Source organism: Scyliorhinus canicula, chromosome 18 (genome assembly GCF_902713615.1).
Source record: "Scyliorhinus canicula chromosome 18, sScyCan1.1, whole genome shotgun sequence".
In the NCBI taxonomy this organism is placed as follows: Eukaryota; Metazoa; Chordata; class Chondrichthyes; order Carcharhiniformes; family Scyliorhinidae; genus Scyliorhinus; species Scyliorhinus canicula.
In genome coordinates this window covers 102,670,221-102,693,596 of record NC_052163.1, presented here as the reverse complement: position 1 = coordinate 102,693,596, position 23,376 = coordinate 102,670,221, and the positions used below count along the sequence as shown (strand labels likewise).

Below are 23,376 nucleotides of genomic sequence, written 5' to 3'. Positions count from 1 at the left end.
CGTCAATCACCCCGTGGACCCGGGGCATCACATCGATGGTGGCAAGCCCTGCTGCCCTAGCTTCCTGGTGGGCTCAGTCCATATTGAAGTGGATGTATTGATCCACCTGGGCATATAGGGCCTCCATGATGGTGTGGATGCACCTTGTGCACCGGGGTCTGTGAGACCCCAGACAGGTCCCCACTTGCCGCCTGGTAGGACCCCATCGCGTAAACGTTCTGGGCAACCACCATCTTAATGGCCATCGGGAGTGGGTGGCCTCCCCCATTTTCCCGTTATGTCAGGTGACCATCATCTGGCAGATATGTCCATAAGACCATAAGACATAGGAGCAGAATTAGACCACTTGGCCCATCGAGTCTGCTCTACCATTCAATCATGGCTGATATTTTTCTCATTCCCATTCTCCTGTCTTCTCCCCATAACCCCTGATCCCCGTATTGATCAAAAACCTATCTATCTCTGTTTTAAAGACACTCAGTGGTTTGGCCTCCACAGCCTTCTGCGGCAAACAGTTCCACAGATTCACCACCCTCTGGCTGAAGAAATCCCTTGTCTGTTTTAAAGGATCGTCCCTTTAGTCTCAGATTGTGTCCTCTGCTTCTTGTTTTTCCTACAAGTGGAAACATTCTCTCCATGTCCACTCTATCCAGGCCATGCAGTATCTTGTAAGTTTCAACAAAGAACAAAGAAAAGTACAGCACAGGAACAGGCCCTTCAGTCCTCCAAGCCTGCGCCAACCATGCTGCCCGTCTAAACTAAAATCTTCTGTACTTCCAGGGTCCGTATCCCTCTATTCCCATCCTATTCACGTATTTAAATAAGATCCCCCTCATCCTTCTAAACTCCAACGAGTACAGATCCAGAGTCCTCAACCGTTCCTCATACAACAAGCTCTTCATTCCAGGGATCATTCTTGTGAACCTCCTCTGGACCCTTTCCAAAGCCAGCACATCCTTCCTTAGATACGGGGCCCAAAACCGCTCACAATACGACAAATGGGGTCTGACCATAGCGTTATATAGCCTCTGAAGTACATCTCTGGTCTTGTATTCTCGGCCTCTTGATATGAATCCATATTGTCACTCTGCTCAGCCAGAGTCTTTGACAGCATGCCCGGTCCGGCAGCTCTTCAAATGACAGGCGATGCCGGTATACCTCCCCCACCTCAGCCTGTTGGGCAACTGGCTCTCCAACCTGGGCGGCTGCCACCTGTCTCTCTACTACACGGTTTGCTGCTGTACACTCTGCTGCTGCACAATCCGCTGCTGCAGCTTCCTCCTCCTCAAGCAGCCCCAATTCATACAGCTGCAGGGCATCCCCAAGGGCTGTGATGACTAGATGGAAGGCTATCTTTGCTGGTTGTAATCCAATATCCATTGTCTGCAGGGGGTGAAAGGCCGACATGTTAGCATGGTGCAAATCCCAGTTCCCCGCGGCATCCACCGGGCTAGATGGTGGCCATGGTTGGCACTGCAGGCTCTGCCCATGCATGTCCCTTCCCCCGCCATCCATGCACCCCTGGCCCCGTCAGTGCCCAGCACCATGGGGGCTTCTAGCCCTGGCACCTGTCTGTAATTCTAGGGGCACCGTTGGCTGGCACTGCCCTTGCCAGGGGCTACTGTGGGTGTTGCCCTGTGGGGGGTGGTTTGGGGCAACTGGGGTGGGTGTGTGGGTGGGGGGGGGGGGCATCCATACAGACAGTGTCACTCTACAGAACCAGGGTCCAAAGTGGGTGGTCAGTGGTTGCACAGCAAGATGGCCACCATTATGGTGGTGCGTCCCTGGACACCACCCCAGTTCTGTGGAGGGGTCACCCTGGCCACTCGGCCTGTCCCTTCCCATCCCCCTCCTCCCCCAGCCCTGGCAGGCCCCCCACCCCAGCTAGCCTGGTCAGTGTCCAGCCCGGCAGCCCACAGTCGCTCCTCTCCAGGTCCTACCTCCTCCCTCTCTCCCTCATCAGACATGAAAATGAAAAGAAATAAAAATTGCTTATTGTCACGAGTAGGTTTCAATGAAGTTACTGTGAAAAGCCCCTAGTCGTCACATTCCAGCGCCCGTCCGGGGCCTGTCATGCAAGTTTCACGGTTTTTAAATGCACAAGTGAACAGTGCCATCGGGAACTCAGCCCATCGGTGGAGGAGAATCGGGGAGGCCCTGGAGAATACCAGGTCAGGCCCACAAATGACATGCAAATGGTGTGCGCCGCTGTTGAAGTGACGGAGAATCGCGATTTGGCGTCAAATTGGCACCTGCCGTGATTTCAGCGTAGGAACTGATTCTCCGCCTAGTCACGTTCCGCGATTGCGCCGACGGCCAACGGAGAATCCCGCCCAAGATACTTTACTGAGTGGATTGGGAATTTCTTCTCATGGAATTACAGTTGCCTCAGGTGATTCATCCCGACAATTGGATGTTCACAATGAACACCGTTGAAGTCAACTCTGTTTCCAAAAAAAATCCCTCTCATCCCACTGTACTACATTGTGTCACCCACTGAATCCTTCGTAAAACTGTGAACGGAGCAGAATACAATTAAGTGCTGTAGACATGTGATGACTCCTCTAGCTCACTGTCAAAAGGATTAAAGTTGTTTTTTTTTCTTAATACATTTACAAACACATGTCCCTTTAAGAATAAAAGGTTTATGGGTGTGTTGAAAGCAATTTGATGTCCTCACGCAACTGGAATGTTTTGCCACAACAATTTCACCTAATCGTTTTTGTTGAATGCCTTGTGAACATTCTGGGTTGGGAACCAGTATTGACCGGCACCATTAGTGTAGGCAATCGGCTACCACCAACTTTCAGAATTTCCACTTTTTTGAGAGGAAAGACCTGCTAATCTTTCCCAATTAGACACAGCTAAAATGACCTAATTTTGGATTTCAGCCATGCGTTCTGACTGTAAGTAAAGCAACAAAATTTTAAGCTTAATCTTACAACATGAACGCTGTTTTTTTTTCAATTGAAAATCGATGGCCAGAAGTGCACAATTTGAAAAGAATAGGCACTCATTTTCATGCATCTTCACACTGTCCTCATCTCTTCGTCATTCATTCTCTGGAAATGCAAACTGTGGACATTAGTACCTCGTACATTCAACAGTTCCTCCCAACAGTTTTACAAGTTTCTTATTTTTCTTAATACAAATTTGGGATCACAATAGTGATCATCAATTGTTGATGCATCGTTTGGTATTTTAAAAAACTTTTCTGGAGGTCCCAAAATGTATGTGAATTTATTAATGCAAAAGCACAGACAGGTGTATTCAGTACTCAGCGAAATCAATCAGCATTAATGTTGTTAAAATTGATGACAAATTAGGAAACATAAAAATTACAAGTGCATGTACGTATCTGAATTGATTTGCCTCATGCAATGGATCTGCAACAGACTGGAAGTGCACTGCTCCAATTTCCCCATCAGGCATTTAATTTAACCTTTCGATGTGGTGTGGTTATATGTGCCATCCTTCCATTGGGGACAAGGCAGCTAGATGCGGGAGATCCACTGTTGAGGTAACTTTTGGGTAATTGATGGCACGGTTGGTCTGTTGAAAATCAGCGTGTTTTAACAAACGTTAAGGACTGGAAATTGGTCCACACCTTCGGCCTAGCCTCCACCCTCCCTGCAAACAATGGGAAGGGTCTGTAAGTTGTTCCAATTCGTCTGCGAAAGTAAGTATGTATTCCAGACTGACTTCGAATTAAAGAGACTTTCTTTTCCTGTGTGGCCAAGAAATTTTGTATGACTTCCTCAGTACTTATCCCATTAAGATCTTAACAATCAAAATTATGCTATATTTCATCCAAAATAAAAACAAAAATTGCTAGATGAACTCAGCAGGCCTGGCAGCATCACTGAAGCGAGAAGCAGGTGCGCATTCCAAGTCCCTTCTACAGAACTGTATTTCATCTGATTTGTTTCTTTGAACATAAGAACAGGATTTGGCTATTCAGTACCTCAAGCTGATGAGATCTGATCTGTATCTTAATTCCATCTACCTGCCTTGGTTCTTAATAGCCGACCTTTACTATCCAAGTCCAACACAAACCTACTCACCCTAGTTCGGAAACTTTCATTTGACCTAGCCTCAGCACATTTTGAGAGGCGAGTATTCTAGATTTCCACCATCCTTTGTGCAAAGAAGTGCATCCTGAATGGCCTAATTTTAAGGTGATTTCCCCATCATTCCAGATGCCCCACCAGGGGTAATTGTTTATTTCTGTCTACTTTATCAAATCCGTTGAATTATTTTGAACACCACAATTAGACCAGTCCTTAATATTATCCATACTCTTTTTAAAAATAAATTTAGAGTACCAAATTATTATTTTTTTCCAATTAAGGGGCAATTTAGCGTGGCCAATCCCCCTAACCTGCACATCTTTTTGGGTTGTGGGGATGAAACCCAGGCAGACACGGGGAGAATGTGCAAACTCCACACGGACAGTGACCCAGGGTCGGGATTCTAACCCGGGCCCTCAGCGCCTTAGACCCAGTGCTAACCACTGTGCAACCGTGTTGCCCATATTGAATGGAACACAAGCCTTGTCTATACCACCCACCTTAATATTACCCATACTCTTTTTTAAAACAAATTTAGAGTACCAAATTATTTTTTTTTCCAATTAAGGGGCAATTTAGCGTGGCCAATCCCCCTAACCTGCACATCTTTTTGGGTTGTGGGGATGAAACCCACGCAGACAAGGGGAGAATGTGCAAACTCCACACGGACAGTGTCCCAGGGCCAGGATTCGAACCCGGGTCCTCAGCACTGTAGACACAGTGCTAACCACTGCGCAACCGTGTTGCCCATATTCAATGGAATACAAGCCTTATCTATACCACCCATTCTCTCAATTTAACCTTTTTAACCCGGGTAGCTATAGATCTATAATTTCCTAGTTTATCTGTTTTAAATAGCAGCACACCATTGGCAAGTATTCAATCTAAGGGGGAATTGAGAGAGTTTAGGAAAATCATGACTGGAGTCCTTACAATTTCCTCACTCCGGGGTAGAGGGTTAAACATTGGTTAATGATGCAGAGCAAGGCCAACAGCGCGGGTTCAATTCCCGTACCGTCTGAGGTTATTCATGCCTTCTCAACCTTGCCACTCGTCTGAGGGGTGGTGATCCTCAGTTAAATCATCGCCAGTCAGCTCTCAAACGGGAGAGCAGCCTATGGTCCTCTGGGACTGTGGTATCATTTACCACTATGTTCATCACATTACTGGAAATGGGAAATACTTTGATTATCAATAGAAAACTAATGGATGAAATTTGTTTAGAAATCATACAAGTTCTGGAATAGTAGGGGCAATCTAACACACAACAGAGCTGTTTTTCCTCACCATTGCATATACGATTGATTCATAATGCTTTTTATGCCTTGTGCTGAACTTACAAGTTCTCATTCGTTGGCATTGCTAATGTTTTCTGTTGCTGGGAGGAGAGAAATAAGGAGTGCCAGATATACCTTCTCACAAGAACAAAGTTGCCTCTATTACTAATTACAAATTATGCCATTAGATAATTCAGACCAAAAGATTTAAGGGGCCACGCGATGATAACCATGCAGCTTTGCAAAAGGGAACCAATTTAAAAAGCAATCAAGCAGAATTTTTAACAAGAAGGTAAAATACGAAAATATACCAAGTTTCGTATATGGAATAAAATCACAAAATACAGAACAAGGCCAGTCATGTTGGTGCTGACTCATTGAAAGAACAAGTTCAGCCACCCACTCTTATCCAGCAGCCATGCAAAACTTGCGCCTTCAAGTAAAAGTCAAATTACCTGCTGAACGTTACAATTCAATTTGCTTCTATCACCCTTTCGAGCAGTGCATTTTAGATCATAACTCAGTTACAAAAAATCATGTTCCACTGCTTCTTTTGCCAATTACCTTCAATTTAAGCCCACTGATTACTAACTGACCAGAAATTACTGCAGTAGAAACAGTTTCTCCTTATTTACTTGATCAGACTATCTAGAAATATGGGAAAGAGTAGAAATATCCTTAATAAAAGTGCAAACAATATTTCCAAGCTGTTAGCGTTTTAAAAGATTAATTTAACATTATATTAATGTAGGTATTAAGAAACAGGCTCAAGTTTTTTTTTCCAATCAAGGGGCAATTTAGCATGGCCAATCCACCTATCTTGCACATCTTTGGGTTGTGGGGGTGAGACCCACTCAGACAGAGGGTGAAGTGCAAACTACACACAGTGTTAGGCTCAAGTTTAACAAACTTCAATCTTCAGTTCCTAAAGTCAAATGATCCTCGCATCACTTTTTATGTTTGCTCATTGCTTTGTAGAATTCAGTAATTTATGCAAAAATGTTATAAGAAGACATTTGAGGAATAGAGATTAAACAGTAATGATCAATTTATTATTGATGGTGGTGCGTGTAACACAGCATTTATAAATAGTTATTTTAAGGTTGCATGAGACTCACCACTCCTGTAATGTGTGTGTCTGTGGTGCCACCTAGTGAATTTGTACAGCATATGAAAATACAGTGACAACCATCACTACCTATGTCTATAGCACACAGCATTTCATTAATATTGTCCTTTTTTTAGTGAGGCAACTGGGATGTTCCATATAGAATGCTACGTTTCTAAAGGTGGACGAAAAGCTGAACAAACACAATCTTGTGCAGTTGTTACTATTCATTTCTCCAACAGACATAAAACAACCTGTGGCACCATTCAAAGTGGAATCTCCTGTGTCGAGGCCACATTTATCCTCAGCCAACATTACGAAAACATTGAAGCTGATGGTTTATCTCACTGCTGTTTGTGGGACATTGTTGTGTACAAATCGGCTCATGCATTTTCGTAATTACAGCAATGATTGCAGTTCAGAAGTAATTCATTTGTTGTTAGGTATTCTGAGATGGCCTGGGATCATGAGAGGTGCTACATAAGTGCAGGTTCTTTGTTTCCAGAAAGAACAAAAATCATACTTCAGTTAACTTCTCAGGAAACCTGAAGAAAACATGATAAAGCGGAATTCTTGGCGGGGGAGCAGCTGAGATTCATATTTAACTGTGATGAATGTAAAAATTATTATATATTGTATTTTGTATCTGTGACAGTAATGTTATTAAAAGCCTGGGTTAAGGTGGATATTTGTTGCAATAATATTATTAATGAACCTCAGTTAAGGAATGCGGTCTATGTGTATGCTAAAACTGTAATTAAGGAGTCACAAAATCAAACCCAGGTCCCTGGCGCTGTGAAGCAACAGTGCTAACCACTGTGCTACCATGCCGCCCATTATCATACATTTTTATTCTATCATCTGAGATTAATTTTACCCCCTTTTTTTAACAATCAATTTTGAGGTGTTTTAGGCATATAGAAAAAGGTGAGGTCATGATTCATTCCAACTACTTACTTGATAACGGATAATGATCTAATGGGATATCGTTATGATTGCGGAGATACCCTGGAGAGTAGATAGAGTTGTATTTAGTCCTAGCTAAGCAGGACATGTGACATTTTGGTGGGATACAGGTGATGAGGAGCCAGATCTTGCAGTTTGCATAGGATTTGAGTCTGACAAGACAGAAGGACACCATGAACAGCAGTTGTTTTGCCAAATGCTGCTGGATTGAGTAGAAGTGAACTGACTCAGCTCTTGAAAGGAACTCACGCTCCAAAGGTCTCTACACAGATAAGCAAGTAATCTGTTTGTTAACTTTATTTGTTAGTGGCATTTGAACTGTATTAGGTTGCTTAATTGGAGTTGGTAGCAGGGATAGTTAGTAAGTTTGAATTATTCCTTGTGTTTAAAACTATTTAACTAATAATTATAAAGCTATTTATTTTGCTGTTAAGGTGATTAATTCTGCATTTAACTTAAAGTTTGTTTTAAAATAAAATATACCTCTTGGTCAGAGTCATCACTCCTGGGGTGAAGTATCCTCTCCTCGTTGTTTTACAAATGTAAAAAAAATGTTTGGGGTTCTCGTCCAGTATCTGAACAAATGTTGGGGCCTGATCCGAGCGGCAGCACATTTTGCACAATTTTGATTTTCATACTGGACCGGCTGCCAATTCATTGTGATAATAACCTTTATTGGTATCACAATCAGGCTTACACTACCCTGCTATGAAGTTACTGTGAAAATCCCCTAGGCGCCACAGTTCGAGTACACAGAGGGAGAATTCAGAACGTTCAATTCACCGAACAAGCATGTCTTTTGGGACTTGTGGGAGGAAACTAGAGCACCCGCAGGAAATCCACATAGACACAGGGAGAACGTGCAGACTCTGCACAGAAAGTGACCCAAGCCGGGAATCAAACCCAGGTCCCTGGCGCTGTGAAGCAACAGTGCTAACCACTGTGCTACCATGCCGCCCATTATCATACATTTTTATTCTATCATCTGAGATTAATTTTACCCCCTTTTTTTAACAATCAATTTTGAGGTGTTTTAGGCATATAGAAAAAGTGACATTGTACAGTACAAAAAAAAAGTTCAAGACGCAAATTACAAATTAAACATAGTGCAAACCAAGGCTCTGTTCACATATGGACCTGCCTCAATATCCCCCTACTCTACTCTACTCTACCCTTGTCCCCCCCCTGCTGACGCTTACTCCTCTGAGAAGAAGTCAATAAATGGCTGCCACCTTCGGGCGAACCCTAGTAGCAAACCTCTCAAGGCGAACTTGACTTTCACCAGGCCAAGAAAGCTCACCATGTCTGATAGCCATACCACAGCCCTCGGGGGCTTTGAGTCCCTCCATGCTAACAGTACTCATTGCCGGGCTACCAGTGAAGCAAAGGCCAGAACGTCAGCCTCTCTCTCTTCCTGGACTCCCGGGTCCTCCGAAACGGGAGACGTGGGAAGGATTGCCACCTCACGGCTCATTATTACCGTTGCCGGGCAATTTAACCCCTCTTAAACATTTTCAGTTCAACACAAACACTATATCATATTTTTGCAAATCATCCAGGTAAAAAAGTCTTACACCCAGTATATGTCCAATATTTTGTACGTTTCAGGAAGAACTTAGTATTTTGTACCTTTCAGGAAGAACTTGGTCTCTGTGTTATTACTGTGACAGTGCTGGGCTCCCAATTTGATTTAGGCTGTGCACATATATCCCAATAGTAAGATATCTGCAAAGACAGGTGTATTTATTTTGGTACAAAGCACTAAACGTCTTTCCTCGTTCATTCTCAGCGGTTCTGGGAGGCATCACTGTCTCTGGGGCAGTCTCTGTCCTCCTCTTTTACTGCACCCATAGTCCCGGAAATAAACAATGAAGGGACGTTTGGTAATGAGCTTTTTATTGAGCGGATAAAGAAACAGGGCAGTTGGTTACTCTGAGATGCTAGCCCTCTTCTGCGAGCTCCTATCGCACAGACACTACAGAGCACACACATTTTACTCAGAATTGTAAAATTGGAGTGGGCCCGATTTTGCAATAATGATTCTAGTGGAGCATCCAAAAATACCACAGGGCTTCAGAGCCAGTGGACATAACAATAGCGGTATACAAAAGATGCTGGATACTCTCAGCAGGTCCGGCAGCATCTGCAGAGAGAAAGTTTGGCGTTCCGAAGGAGAGTCAAAGGGACTCGAAACATTAACTCTGTCTCTCTCTCGGCAGAGACTTCCATGCCTGCTGAGTTTATCCAGCTTTTTCTGTTTTCACTTCAAATTTCCAGCAACCGCATTATTTTGCTGTCGGTACCGCGACTCTGCCCCCTCCCAACTATTGTCATTTTACCCTCACACACCTTTTTCCCGTGTTCTTTATCCACCCTCTGCTCTTTGACTTACTTACAACCTTCCCATTTCTGATGAAAATGTATCGACCTGAAATATCCATCCTGTCCCCCCCCCCCCCCCCCCCTTCCTGATCCTACCAACCCTACTGAGCATTTACTGCCGAATGTCTACTTTTGGTGTGAGTGAGAATATAAATGGCAGACAATGGTTTGGATCAATAACCTTCTGGGTTAAGGGCCCCAGCGCACTTTTGCTGTGCCACTCTGCTCCTTGCTGAGCATTTACTGAATCTTCTGCAGTTAGCACAAAATTAGCATCTCCTTGTTTTGGAGGAGGCATCTTGTCCAAAACATGTGTAGCTTATTTAGATGGAGGAATGTACGTTCAGTGGTGCCTTTTACCTTTTACCTCCCACCCCCCCCCCACACACACACACACACACCGCGCCCAGTCACCTAATTCTCTAAAAGTCTTCCTTGGGCAAGTCATTGAACCACGGATAAATATCGCTTCTGAAGGGAAGGTGAAATTCAATGTAAAATGAAGTGTCAGTTACATCAGTCATTTTCACAGTCAGGGTCACTTTGAAGGATGGCTGATTGGTTAAAAAAAAGTTTGAAAACCACGAGTTACAGGAGTGAGTGGGCACTCCGCTCCATCAGTGTCTCTTTCTGAGAGCCGGAGGGTGAGGCTAATCATTGTACCACGTTACTTCTGGAAGATATTTTTGGTGAATAGAATGGGGAGAGTTGCTTAACAATTCCAAACAAAACGCAGATCCGCCAACGTCACAATTAATAGAGAGCCGGACTTTGTGATGTCTCACTTTGGTGAGAGAGACTCCAAGGGATTCAATCGCGTTCATTGTCTTGGTCGAGGGACAGAAATCTCTCTCCGTGGAACAAGAGAAATGTTGAAGAAATGCAGGAGGTCTGCCACTTGCATTCTTGACAAGCAAAAGAAGGTGTCCGAACCTCTCCCAGTGAATGGGACGGATCAGGACAGGAGGCCAGGTGAGCAGGTTCAACCAGAGGTCAATTGCAGTTGCTTCACTCTGAGGACGGGGGCGCTGGTCGTTGACATGGGATCCGGCGTTTGCAAAGTGGGATTGGCGGGCCAGCCCAGGCCTGACTCTGTGGTGGGCTCCATCCTGGGCTACCCGAGGGGCAAGAGCAAACGCAACACCGTGGCGGTGGGCAGGATGGTGTCAACCGAGCCCGACCTCAAACTGGTGCGGCCCACCCGCCAGGGGGTCATCGTGGACTGGGCGGCGGCCGAGGAGCTCCTGCGCCACGTCTTCTACGAGGACCTGAAGGTTTCACCCGAGGAACACGCGGTGCTGATCTCGGACCCCCCTCTCAGCCCCACCACCAACCGGGAGAAGATCGCCGAACTTCTGTTCGAGCGCTTCAATGTGCCCGCCATGTATGTCTCCTACCAGTCAGTGCTGGCTGTGTATTCCTATGGCAAAACCACCGGCCTGGTGGTGGATTCTGGTGACGGTGTGACCCATTCTGTCCCTGTTCACGACGGCTACAACCTGCCTGATGGCATCAGCCGCATCGACCTGGGCGGCCACGACCTCACCACCTACTTAATAAAGCTGCTGAGTGAGGCGGGCAACGCCTTTCACGAGAAAGGCAGGTACATCGTGGAGGACATCAAACAGAAATGTTGTTACGTGGCCGTCGACTGCCCCGGCGACGAGGGCACCCGCCTTGTAAATTATGAGCTGCCTGATGGTAATGTCATCACCCTGGGGACCGAAAGGTTTACCTGCCCAGAAGCTCTATTCAATCCATCGGCCATGGGGTCAAGCCAGGAAGGCATTCACGTCATGACCTCCAACAGTTTGAAAAAGGTTCAGCCCCAGGTGAGGCAGCTCATGTACGACAATGTCCTGTTGAGTGGAGGCTCTACTTTATTCAGGGGCTTCAATGTCCGTTTCTGCAAAGAGATTTTCCCCATAGCCCCCGATGATGTTAAAATCAAAATCCACGCCGTGCCCGAGAGGAAGTTTGCCGTCTGGATTGGCGGCTCTATTCTGGCCTCACTACATGCCTTTCAGTCTATGTGGATTCATCAGGCAGATTATACAGAGCACGGTCCACTGATTGTGCATCGTAGGTGCTGCTGACGCCTTCTTAATCCTCGTTTGATCTATTTTTTAGTTGCAGAGAATATTAAAGATTTTAATTTCGTTATGTCATTTTGTGTAAAGGTGATAATAAAGGGTTAGTGTGTCAGCTTTGTTTGGAGTATTGTTTTCCCCATCAAATGTTCAGAGCAACTAATGCCAATTTCAGATCTCTTCTTTCACAAAGTATGGCCAGCTTCTAGATTTCTGGAACCTTTAAAATACCTTATTAGAAATTATATTTAAGGAACCAAATCGTCAAAGAAATTCACATTTGTAAAAAAAAACATATGGAGAGCTTGCTTTGGCTTACTGTTGAACTTGGACCTTCCCAAAGTTTCAATGCCCTGGTCTGGCATTCAAAGAAAGGTGACACTCAAAATTGCATTGGTAACCGAGGAGTTCCATCAAATTTGGCGATGCACCCAGCTTTATTTCCAAAGTGGCTGACTATTGTGTGGCTCTGCAGTACACCATTGCTACTATGGAAATCAAGATCCTGTTATGTTTATAGGATCATGGTTGCTATTTTATAAAGGAATTAAATGAACAGTTCCATTGTTGATGAACAACAACAAGTTCACCAAACAAGTTCTTGAATTATTTTCATGAATTTTGATGAAGCAAGAGTGTACCTCCAGGCCTCACAAAAAAAATCTGGGCCCCTTGTTCCCCACCTTTGTGATTGCAAACACCACTCCACAGCAATTTATCATATTGGCAGAAGCCCCAGGTGACTTTTTTTTTTTCCATGGGATATGGTCATCCCTGGCAAAGCATTTGCTGCCCTTCCTAATTAATAAAATATAATCCCTACTGTGGAGAAGGAAGCCATTTGACCCATCAGATCTGCACCGACCCTCTAAAAGAGCACTCGACCCAGGTTCACTCCCCCACCCAACTGCCCTCTACTCATATCCTAACCTGCGCATCACTGGACATTAAGGGTAAATTGATCATGGCCTGTCCACCTAACCTGCTGTCTTTGGAGGAAACCAGAGCATCAGGAGAAAACCCACGCAGACACGGGGAGAACGTGCAAACTCCACACAGTCACCCAAGGCTGGAATCAAACCCCACTCCTTGGTGCTGTGAGGCAGCAGTGCAAACTACTGTGCCTGCCAATATTCATGGAATCATAGGATCACAACATTCAGAAGGAGACCACTTGGCCCATTGAGTTTGCACTGACCCTCCTAAAGAGCCTACCAAGGCATACTTCCCCACCTTATCCCCATGTAACTTTTAGACATTAAGGAGCAACTTAACATGGCCAATCCACGTAACCTGCACATCTTTGGACTGAAGGAGGAAACCGAAGCACCCAGAGGAAATCCAGATAGACACAGGGAGAACACGCAAACTCCAAACTGAAAATCACCCAAGATCACAATCGAACCTGGATCCCTGGCACTGTGAGGCAGCAGTGCTAACCACTGTGCCACCCTAAACTGAACATATCAGAGGGCAGTTAAGAGTCAGCCACATTGCTGTGGGTCTGGAGTCCTGTGTCGGCCAGACCAGGTAAGGACAGCAGATTTTTTTCTTTGAAAGTACATTAGTGAACCAAATGGGTCTTTACGACAATCGACAAAGGTTTCATGGTCACCATTACTGAGACAGGCTTTATAATTCCAGATTTATTAATTGAGTTCAAATTCCACTGCCTCCCCAAAACTTCCAGTTTTCAATCTGGCGAGCTGCCTGCCTGATCACCTGCAACACATTTGCCGAATTATATGGAGACGGAGCCTCAGAATCAAGAAGGCCACTTCAATGTCCAAATAGTTGGCTAACAGTCAGCTGCCTAAAAACCAGAATCTAGTTCATACTGCACACACGATTCATCTAGTATTTTAATATTATGCAAATTAGGGGAGATCTCATATCGAGCAACAACTTTTATGTAATACCTTTAAAATTGTGAAATATCCCAAAATGCTTCAGAGAAGCATTATCAAACAGAATCTGACACCGAGCCACATTCGCACATAGAAGGACAGGCAGGTGGCCAATAACTTGCTCAAAGACACATTTTAAAAGGTGCTTAAAGGGAGGAACAACTGGAGAGTAGCAGAGAATTTTAGAGCGAGAATTCAAAGCTTTAAATCTAGATAACTGGTGGGCCGATGTAAGTCGGAGCTGCATAAAAGGTGCCAGAATTGGAAGAAAATGGAGTTTGCAGAAAAGGGTAGGGGTGAAAGAGGTTTCATAAAATGGGGTGGGATGAGGACCTAGAGAGATTTGAACACAAGGATGGGAATTTTAAATTAGAGGTGTTGGTGAGCCTGGAGTCAATGTAGATAAGCAAGCATTCAGATAATAAATGGACAGGGCATCGTGTGAGTTAGAATTCAGGCAGCAGTCTTTTAGATGAGCAGTAGATTAAGGAAGGCTAACGTTGTGAGGCGAGGCTGGAGGGCAATGGAATAACTAAATCCAGGGGTAACCAAGATAAGGATAAAAGTTTCAAGTCAGATGGACGGAGGCAGCAATGGAGAGAGGTGATATCAAAGATGTGAAAATAGTCAACGTTGGCAATGGAAAGGTTATGTAACCAAAAGCCAATCTCAGGATCAAGTAGGTTTTAGTCTGCTGAGACTCAGCCTGTGGGTGATGAAGGAATAGAACTGGTGGCCAAAGAATTGAGTTTGTGAAGGGGGAAACAAAACCAATGGCTTTGGTCTTTCCAGGATTAAATTGAAGCATATTTCTACAAATCCAAAATGAGCTGTCTTCATTGTGAGAAACCTAATATAATGGAGCTGTTAAGAGAGGCGGTGGAAAGACAGAGATTGGTGTTGTCCACATATATGTGGAATTTGGCATGTTTTTGGAATGTCACTGAGGAGCAGCATAAAGAGAAATGGCAAGGACCACGGAAGATCCTTGGGGATTTCAGAGGTAATTGTGCAGAAGTTACCAGAATCTATCATCTGAGACAGAGTGACGTGAACATATCAATGAGTATGAGTTGATCAAAGAGAGTCTACGTGGATCTGAAAAGATTAGAATGTGTCTGGCTGATCCATTTCTTATTTTTGTTTTGGCAGCTACTGGCATGGTGGATTGGAGAGTATAACTGGATGTTCCCTATATCAAATTCCCAGAGCCATTTAATAAGGTTCTTTAATAAGGTATCTTTATTTCCACTTAAATAGGAGTTAAGTGAGCACTTGACACATGCCAAGTTGATTCCCATGGGTGGGTGAGTCATGCAGCATGTGGGGGTCATTGCCGAACATCTCAATCACACCTTGATGCTTGCACACTGTTCTTGGCCACTACGGGAGGTGCCACCACACATGCAACACCCGAACACCCAGGGATGAGACACAGCTCCAGGGATATGTCCATGGCTGGAGGGTGGGTGAGCGCCACAGGGAAAGAGGGGGAGGGGAAGATGCCTGGAGAGATTGGCAAAGGGTCAGGGGGTCGGCCCACATTGCGGAGAAAAGTGACAGAGGCATCATAATGGTTATGCAAAAAGTTGTTTAATGTGCTGTACAATACCCCACTCCCGGTGGTGCCATGCCCCCAACCCCCTCAGCCCCCAACCCACCCCCCTCCCCCATACCCTGGTGCCCTCAGTGACCCTCAACATGCCTGGCCCTCCTAACTCCACCACTACGTCTTGGTGTTTCCCCAGGATGCACATCAGAGATGGAGGCAACCAGCTACTTACCTGGTCCCGTGGCCCTCAATGCCCCTGGTGGGCATCCTCTGGGGACTCTGGGGCCAGACGGCCCCAGCTTACCAGTTGGCGGCATGTACACAGTGGTGCCAAACTGTCCCGTGTGCTGACTGCAAGACACAACCTCATCAGAGGGGTGGAACTCGGGGGAACTAGTGCCCACCATCGCCACGCCATGGTATAGGTCTGATTTGGCACCCAGCACCTTCTCCTCCCGATTAGTGCCCATAGGTCCCTGGGGTTCACCTTGGGACGGAGGGGCAGCAAGTTCGAGCCCCGGCTGCCTCTGCATCATCTGGCTCTGCGAGCCCTGGCGGTTCTCCATTGTCCGCACTACCGTGTCAACACCCTCGGCGATGCTCTTCAGTGACTGGGACATGCTTTGCAGTGCCTCAGCCATGCCCACCTGCAGCAGGGACAAGCTTCGCAGTGCCTCGCCCATGCCTATCTGAGAGCAGGACATATCCCGCAGAACCTCATCAAGGTCGCCTGGTGCTGAGTGACATCCCCCAAAAAGGCAGTCATTCTGCTGAGACTCTCGGCCATGGCCACCACCAACTGCGCAATGCCTTGGACACCTTCACTCATGGTGCTGACATCATGCATTCGGCTGTCCACTGGGGTCCCCACCTTAGCGGTGTTAGCCTCAGTGTCACTCAATGCCGGCGCCATCTCCTGTACCCATAGCCTCTGTGACTCCTTCAAGCTGCTATGGATCTGCTGGAGTAACTCTGACATCTCCCTCTGAACATCCCGACTGTTATCTATTGTCTCCATCAGCTCCGGGTAACCCATTTCCAGCAGCAAGCCGGGATCCAGCTGGGTCCTGGTATCCTGCAGCCCTCCAACTGCTGTCTCATCTAAGGGGTTCCGCCCTCCAGCTGATGTACATCAACAGCAGAGTGGTGTTCACCAGATTGTGCCCTGAAGCCAGACAACTAACCTGCCCCACTGCGGTGCATGCATTTGCGCTGTTGGACAGTGGGGATTACATCTTTGCCACAACCACGGTTGCATCCTCGGAGCTCTCCTCCGGGGTGTTCTCCTCGGAGTTAGGAGAAGGGGCCACCCGATATTGGCGGGCGCCGTCAGCTGAAGGACCTGTGGGAGATTGAACATGTGGTCAGTGGGAGGGATTGGTCAGTCAGTAAGGAAATCACTACTCATGTTTGTCAGGTCCCCCGGGTTGAGCCCTGAGGTTCCTCATCTCTGCGGTGTCCGCCAGCCTCTGTGTGGGTGACCGATTCGTCCTCAGTCACCTCCAGGGCCCGCTGCTCGAAGGAGGTGAGGATTCTTATGTCTGGTACGCCTCTGGCAATCTGGGCCCTCTCCTGCCGATTGTGGGAGAGCTTTTTCTGTGGAAACAAAGAGAGGGCATCATTAGCCACACGCATGGTTCAGTGATGCGAGAGGGTGTGTTAAGGTGGGGTTGGGGGGTAGTGGGGGAGGGAGTGCTGGGGGTCACTTGGAGAGTTGAGGGGTGGATGCTCCCTTGGGGGGTGGGGCGCGTTGGTGTCTACTCACTCGTGCTGCCTGGTGTAGGTCGTTGACCTTCTCCCTGCACTGGTGGTCAGTCAACCTGGTCATACTGTTCGAACTAGCGACGGCCGCCACCTCATCCCAGTCAGCACTGGCTGCCTTGTGGCTCACCCTCTGGGACCCCTAGGGGAACAGGACATCCCTTCTGGTCTCCACCATGACCAGAAGCTTCCCCAGGTCAGTGTCCTCGTATCTTGGGGCTGCTCTTCTCGGCTCCATTATTGCGAGCCATTATTGTGGCTGGGGTTGGCTGAACAAGTGCAGTTTAAGTGCTGTTCAACCTTGTTAGCGGGGGGCTGGCGAGACGTTATTTGTGGCAAGATGGCCATGGGGCCACGTTAAGTGGATCATTTAATGTTGAATTGCACTGCCAATTTTGCTGCACCGAGCGCTGGGAAGCTCACGGCAATTCCTGCTCGCTACCACTCTTAGACATTTTTCCGAAGAATCACGCCGAATGTTTTGACTTTTGCAAGCAAGAGCTGCTTGGGTATGTATATCTACTGCAAACAGCTGAAGGGATGTGTGTTTGTTGCAATCTGCCAGTCATTGGAGCATATGGATTTAATGGACCCCTATTTCAGCATCAAGCTTTCACATTGAGCTTGGCCCTGTCTAAGGGTTCCATTAAGGCTAATCTTATAAGCCACCATTTTTCGTTTGCTGAAAGCGACAGATCGCTGGGGGTGGAAGCAAATGCATGAACACCTGGAGATTCGATTTCATGCTGGCTGGCTGGTTAAGGGGCGGATACATGAAACGCACTGACTTTGCTTCAGGAAAAACTTTGCCTATTGGACAATCTGATTGTGGCAATCATGCCCTTTCATCATTGTGATGAAGTATGACAGATTAGTAATTCAAGCAGATGATTGTAAAGAAAATTGCCCGAAGCCCGTTCCTCCTGGTCAAAAGGGTTGAACCCGGGTCCCTCGCGTACCTTCTATCCACCTCCAGAATCTCCTCTATCAATTTTTGCCTCTCTCTCTCTCTTACTTCTCCGCCTCAGCCTTAAACAGGATCACCTCCCCCCTTACTATTGCCTTCGAAGCCTCCCAAACCACCACCTGCGAAACTTGCCCTGTGCAATTAAATCCCACATATTCCTCGAACACCATCCCAATCTTATCTCAAAAGCTCCGGTCCCTAACTACCCCGCATCCATTCACTACCCCGGCCTCTGGGCCACCCCCTTCTCCAGAATCACATCCAACCAAGGCAGCACATGGTCCGAAATCAATATCGCTGAATACTCTTAACGCTTTGATCCCAGCCAATAACGCCTTCCCACCATTAGAAAATCTATTCTCGAGTATATTTTGGGTACCGGGGAGATAATTAATACTCGCGGCTCCTTGGGCGCAGGAACCTCCACCAGTCGACTCCTCCCATTTTTCTTGTGAGCCCAGCCGGAGTCTGGTGACCAGGGAATTTTCACTGTAACCATTGCAGTGTTAATGTAAGCCTACTTGTGATAATAAAGATTATTATTATTATACCTTCTTGCCCACCAATACCACTACTCCCCTCCCTCAAGTCCTGCTATCAAACCCCAAATGGAAAACCTGACTCAACCAGCCCTTACTGAGCCTTACCTGATCCTTCACCCTCAAACAGGTCTCCTGTAGCATCACCGCATCGGCCTTTCGGCTCTTTAAATGCGCAAACATCCTCGCCCTCTTCACCGTTCCCCCCCCAACCCTTTTCATGTTCCACATTACTGTTCTGGCTTGGTGTCTCTCACCCTCCCTCCCCCCACCCCTCCTTACTGCCATCATCATCACCCCGGTTTTGTCCACTGGGCCGGGCCCACCCCACCCCATTGTTGCTGTCGCCCTCTCTGCCCTCCTGAATGCCCCCATCCACTTCCTCTTGAAAATACCTCTCCCAATATCGATCCCATCGCCCCATCTTTCACACCTCGCAGGCCTATTGAAACCTGTTCAACCAGGCTCCACCAACCGCAGCCCCTCCCCCCACCACATTCCCGTTCACTAGCCAAACTTTGCTTGCTAATGTGGAGGCCTCTAACCGGGCCCCCATCCTGCCAATCCCCTCCCCAATGGCCCAGCCCCTGAAAACAAACAAACCAGTGCAAAACAATGCATCCCAGAAAACCGTCACAACCCAAAATTATAATATGTTCCGACCTGCTGTAACCCACAGCAGAGGGCACACTACCCTTCCCCACCAACCAACCCAAAAACCAAAACCCCAACTGTTCCCCTCCCACATATAAAACAAATAAACATCCTGAAATAAGAAATGAGGCTGTGTTCAGCATTCCACCTCCTTCCCTCAGTCGAGAACCAAACCCCAGTCCTATCTCTGCGGATGAAATCCACAGTAATTGGCTTTTACCCAGCCCCATCTCTCATTTTAACCCCAGTTCTTCAGCCTTCACAAACACCTCCACCGTCTCAAAGTAGAAGTCCCTTGAGTTATAGGCCACCCTCAGCTTCCCGGATAGACCACCTCGAACCTCACACCATTACTGTAGAGTGCCGCTTTACGCGCCCAAAGGCTGCCCACCTTCTCACCATCTCCACAATTGTCCTGGTATATATGAAAACCAGCTCCTTCCCACTGCACCTCACGCCTTTGTTTCACCCAACTCAGGACCTTCTCCTTGATATGGAATTTGTGAAAATAAATTATGACTGCCCTTGGCGGCTCGTTTGTCTTTGGCTTGGGCCCGAGTGACTGATGAGCAGTTAATACCGGGAGGGTTCTTCCCGCTCCCTCAACAACCCCGCTAACATCTTCGCAAAGTACTCAATCGGCCTCAGGCCCTCCATCTCCTTGGGCAAGCCCACATTTCTTAAATTCTGCCGCCTGGACCTGTTCTCCAGGCCCTCCACCTTGGCTCTAAGTCCTTTGTTGGCCTCCACCACCCTCCACAGATCTTCACCCATCGAGGTGAACTGGTCACTATGTAGCGACAGAGCTTCCTCCACCCCCTTCAACTTCTTTTCTTGCTCCCGTATCTCAGCTGATGTCTTCAACACCACCATCGTCACCGGGGCCATCGCCTCCTCCACCAACTCCTTCATCGCTGCCATCATCTCCTTACATATCACCTCCATATGTTTGGCGAACTGCCTCTCAAACTCTCCAGCCATCACTTCGGTTAAAGCCTCTACTTGCTCTTGAAAACACCTCTCCCAATATCGATCCCATCCCCCCACCTTTCACACCTCAAAGGCCGCAGCCTGACCCAGCGACCCAGGCTCTGCCATCTTTCCCGCAACCTGGCTGACCTGTTCGCTCGAAGGCGAACTTTCACTTGCCCTCTTCTTCCGAGCAACTTTTTTCTGGGTCTTCGACGCACAGCACTAAATCGCAGACCAAGGCAGGCCAGCAGCACGGTTCAATGCCCGTACCAACCTCCCCGAACAGGCGCCGAATGTGGCGACTAGGGGCTTTTCACAGTAACTTTGAATGGCCTTCTTCTGCAATGTAAGGATTCCATGATTGAGAAAACAAATACCCGGGGTTAACATGGCAGCCCAACAAATTGGCATGTCACCATATGTACGGCTGGTTTTTAATCTGCATGCAAGAATTATGCCCAAAGGTTGTGGGTACATCTTTGAAGAGCATTGCTTTGTAAAGAGATGAAGGGAGCGGGGGGTTTGGAGTTGATGTTTTAAAAATGCAGCCCACCCAATAAGTGTAGCTCATTTCCAGATGTGTGACAGGAAAACGTTGCCAGAACGGCCTGCCTGAGCTGCAAAGTTACACCTCCGCGTCGTCATAATTGATGAAGTGAAATGTGACTGTGAGGTGCCGCCATGCCGGGGGTGCCCAGCGCCCCCCCGGCCCGGGGGCTGTGACTAAACTCCTCCGGCCGCCAGACACTGGAGCGCCGGCCCGCCTGCTCAGAAAGTCTGCAAGAGGCGAGGGAAATGTTGCAGAAGATCCAGCGGCCGCCGTCGCGCACCGTGGACAAGGCGAAGATATCGAGGCCCCCGTCACTCTCCGGCACCACGAAGGATGTCAAAGCCAAGGAGAAGCCAGACTGCGAACCCCAGCCGCCCAGGGTGGCGGTCATGAAGTCGGGGGCGCTGGTGGTGGACATTGGCTCGGGCACCTGTAAGGTGGGCTACGCCGGTGACTCCCTCCCCCAGTCGCTCATCGGCTCGGTGGTGGGCTACCCGAGGGGCAAGAGCAAACGCAACACCGTGGCGGTGGGCAGGATGGTGTCAACCGAGCCCGACCTCAAACTGGTGCGGCCCACCCGCCAGGGGGTCATCGTGGACTGGGCGGCGGCCGAGGAGCTCCTGCGCCACGTCTTCTACGAGGACCTGAAGGTTTCGCCCGAGGAACACGCGGTGTTGATCTCGGACCCCCCTCTCAGCCCCACCACCAACCGGGAGAAGATCGCCGAACTTCTGTTCGAGCGCTTCAATGTTCCCGCCATGTATGTCTCCTACCAGTCAGTGCTGGCTGTGTATTCCTATGGCAAAACCACAGGCCTGGTGGTGGATTCTGGTGACGGTGTGACCCATGCTGTCCCTGTTCACGACGGCTACAGCCTGCCTGATGGCATCAGCCGCATCGACCTGGGCGGCCACGACCTCACCACCTACTTAATAAAGCTGCTGAGTGAGGCGGGCAACGCCTTTCACGAGAAAGGCAGGTACATCGTGGAGGACATCAAGCAGAAATGTTGTTATGTGGCCGTTGATCAGGACAAAGAGAGCACCCTGTCTGACCAAGAATACCTGGTGGATTATGAGCTCCCTGATGGTCATGTCATCACCATTGGGAAGGAGAGGATGAAATGCCCAGAAGCTCTCTTCAAGCCACAAGTCTTGGGGTCAAACCAAGAAGGCATTCACACAATGACCATCAGAAGTTTGAAAAAGACCCAGCCCCGCGTTCAGCAACTCATGTACGATAATGTCCTGTTATGTGGGGGCTCGACCATGTTTGAGGGATTTTATTCTCGGTTTTGTAAGGAGATTTTTGCTCTGGTTCCCAAAGACACCAAAACCAACGTCCACGCCGTGCCCGAAAGGAAGTTTGCCGTCTGGATTGGCGGCTCCATACTGGCCTCACTACATGCCTTCCAGTCCTTGTGGATTCACCATGATGATTATAAAGAACGAGGCCCTTACATTGTGCATCGCAGGTGTTACTGAGATTGGTTTGCTTTGTTGATTTGCAGTGAGATTTGAAAAAGAGATGGTTAACTCGTGAAAAGATACAGAACTGCAGTGCTAGATACAAAATGTCAGTAAAAACAATAAATAGTATTACAACTGTTATCAATGTGTTTTTTCATTTGAAAAGAAGACTTGACTAACCATTATGCCAACTTGAACCTGGGTGCAATTCTTCAGGAAAGAACTAAATTGTGGTGAAAGGTCTTTATTGTCTCCATTCAATGATAGCAGAATAAATAAATCAAACATCGAGTTAAGGTTGTTTTCTATAATGAGTGTGAACAAAGTTTTATTCCATGATTCAAAACTCCCCAACACGTGCTGCATTAATTTCCCTTTGGCTTAAGAACAAGTTTCAGAGCCAAACTCCTGCCTAGGGTTTGATTTGCGGAAGCAGTAGATAACTGTAACGAGTGTTCAACCTACACTGACCTGTCACTTAGCTTCCACATTAGAGCCATCGACCTCATCCTTTGTATTTGTCTTTGTGTATGGCCCATATTTGATGATCTACATTAAGCAGTAATGAGTAAGCTGTGTGCGTCTCAATGGAGTTTGATGCCCAGAGTGTGATTTTGGCTACAGAATGTCTGAATGCTGATAAGAAAAAGATGAGGCTGGGAGAATAACTGCTGCGTGTCATTTCTTAGAGACTGGGCATAAACACACACAATCATAAATCCATGACAAAAACAGAAAATACTGGACAATCTCAGCAGGTCTGACAGCATCTGTGGAGAGAAAAGGGGAAGCTAACTCTTCGAGTTTGGATGACTCTTTGTCAAAGCTGACGTTTCAAGTCTGGATGACTCAAATCTGACAGAGTCATCTAGACTCCAAAAGTTAGCTCCCTCTTCTCTGCACAGATGCTGTCAGAAATGTTGAGATTGTCAGTATTTTTTGTTTGTGTTTCAGGTTCCAGCATCTGCAGTCATTTGTTTTTATCACAAATCCATAGTTTGGTGTCTAATTGTAACAAGCTGTCAAGAGGAATATGCTTCACTGCCACAAAATCAGACAATGCTGGGAATACACAGCAGGCCCCTGAAAGACACAAAGCTAATCATTCATTA

At 47.2% G+C, this 23,376-nt stretch overlaps 2 protein-coding genes across 2 annotated transcripts; both read left to right on the top strand.

The window, feature by feature from the left end:
- The first annotated feature begins 10,617 nt into the window (after nt 1-10,617).
- On the top strand, nt 10,618-12,008 carry LOC119953286 (actin-like). Its single transcript, XM_038777384.1, has one exon. It carries the CDS (start codon nt 10,673-10,675, stop codon nt 11,897-11,899), a length of 1,227 nt encoding a protein of 408 aa, XP_038633312.1. The 5' UTR covers nt 10,618-10,672; the 3' UTR covers nt 11,900-12,008.
- An 8,927-nt stretch (nt 12,009-20,935) lies between these two features.
- On the top strand, nt 20,936-22,405 carry LOC119953336 (actin-like). The gene has a single exon (XM_038777503.1). The coding sequence runs from the start codon at nt 21,041-21,043 to the stop codon at nt 22,277-22,279; it is 1,239 nt and encodes a 412-aa protein (XP_038633431.1). The 5' UTR covers nt 20,936-21,040; the 3' UTR covers nt 22,280-22,405.
- The last annotated feature ends 971 nt before the right edge of the window (nt 22,406-23,376 follow it).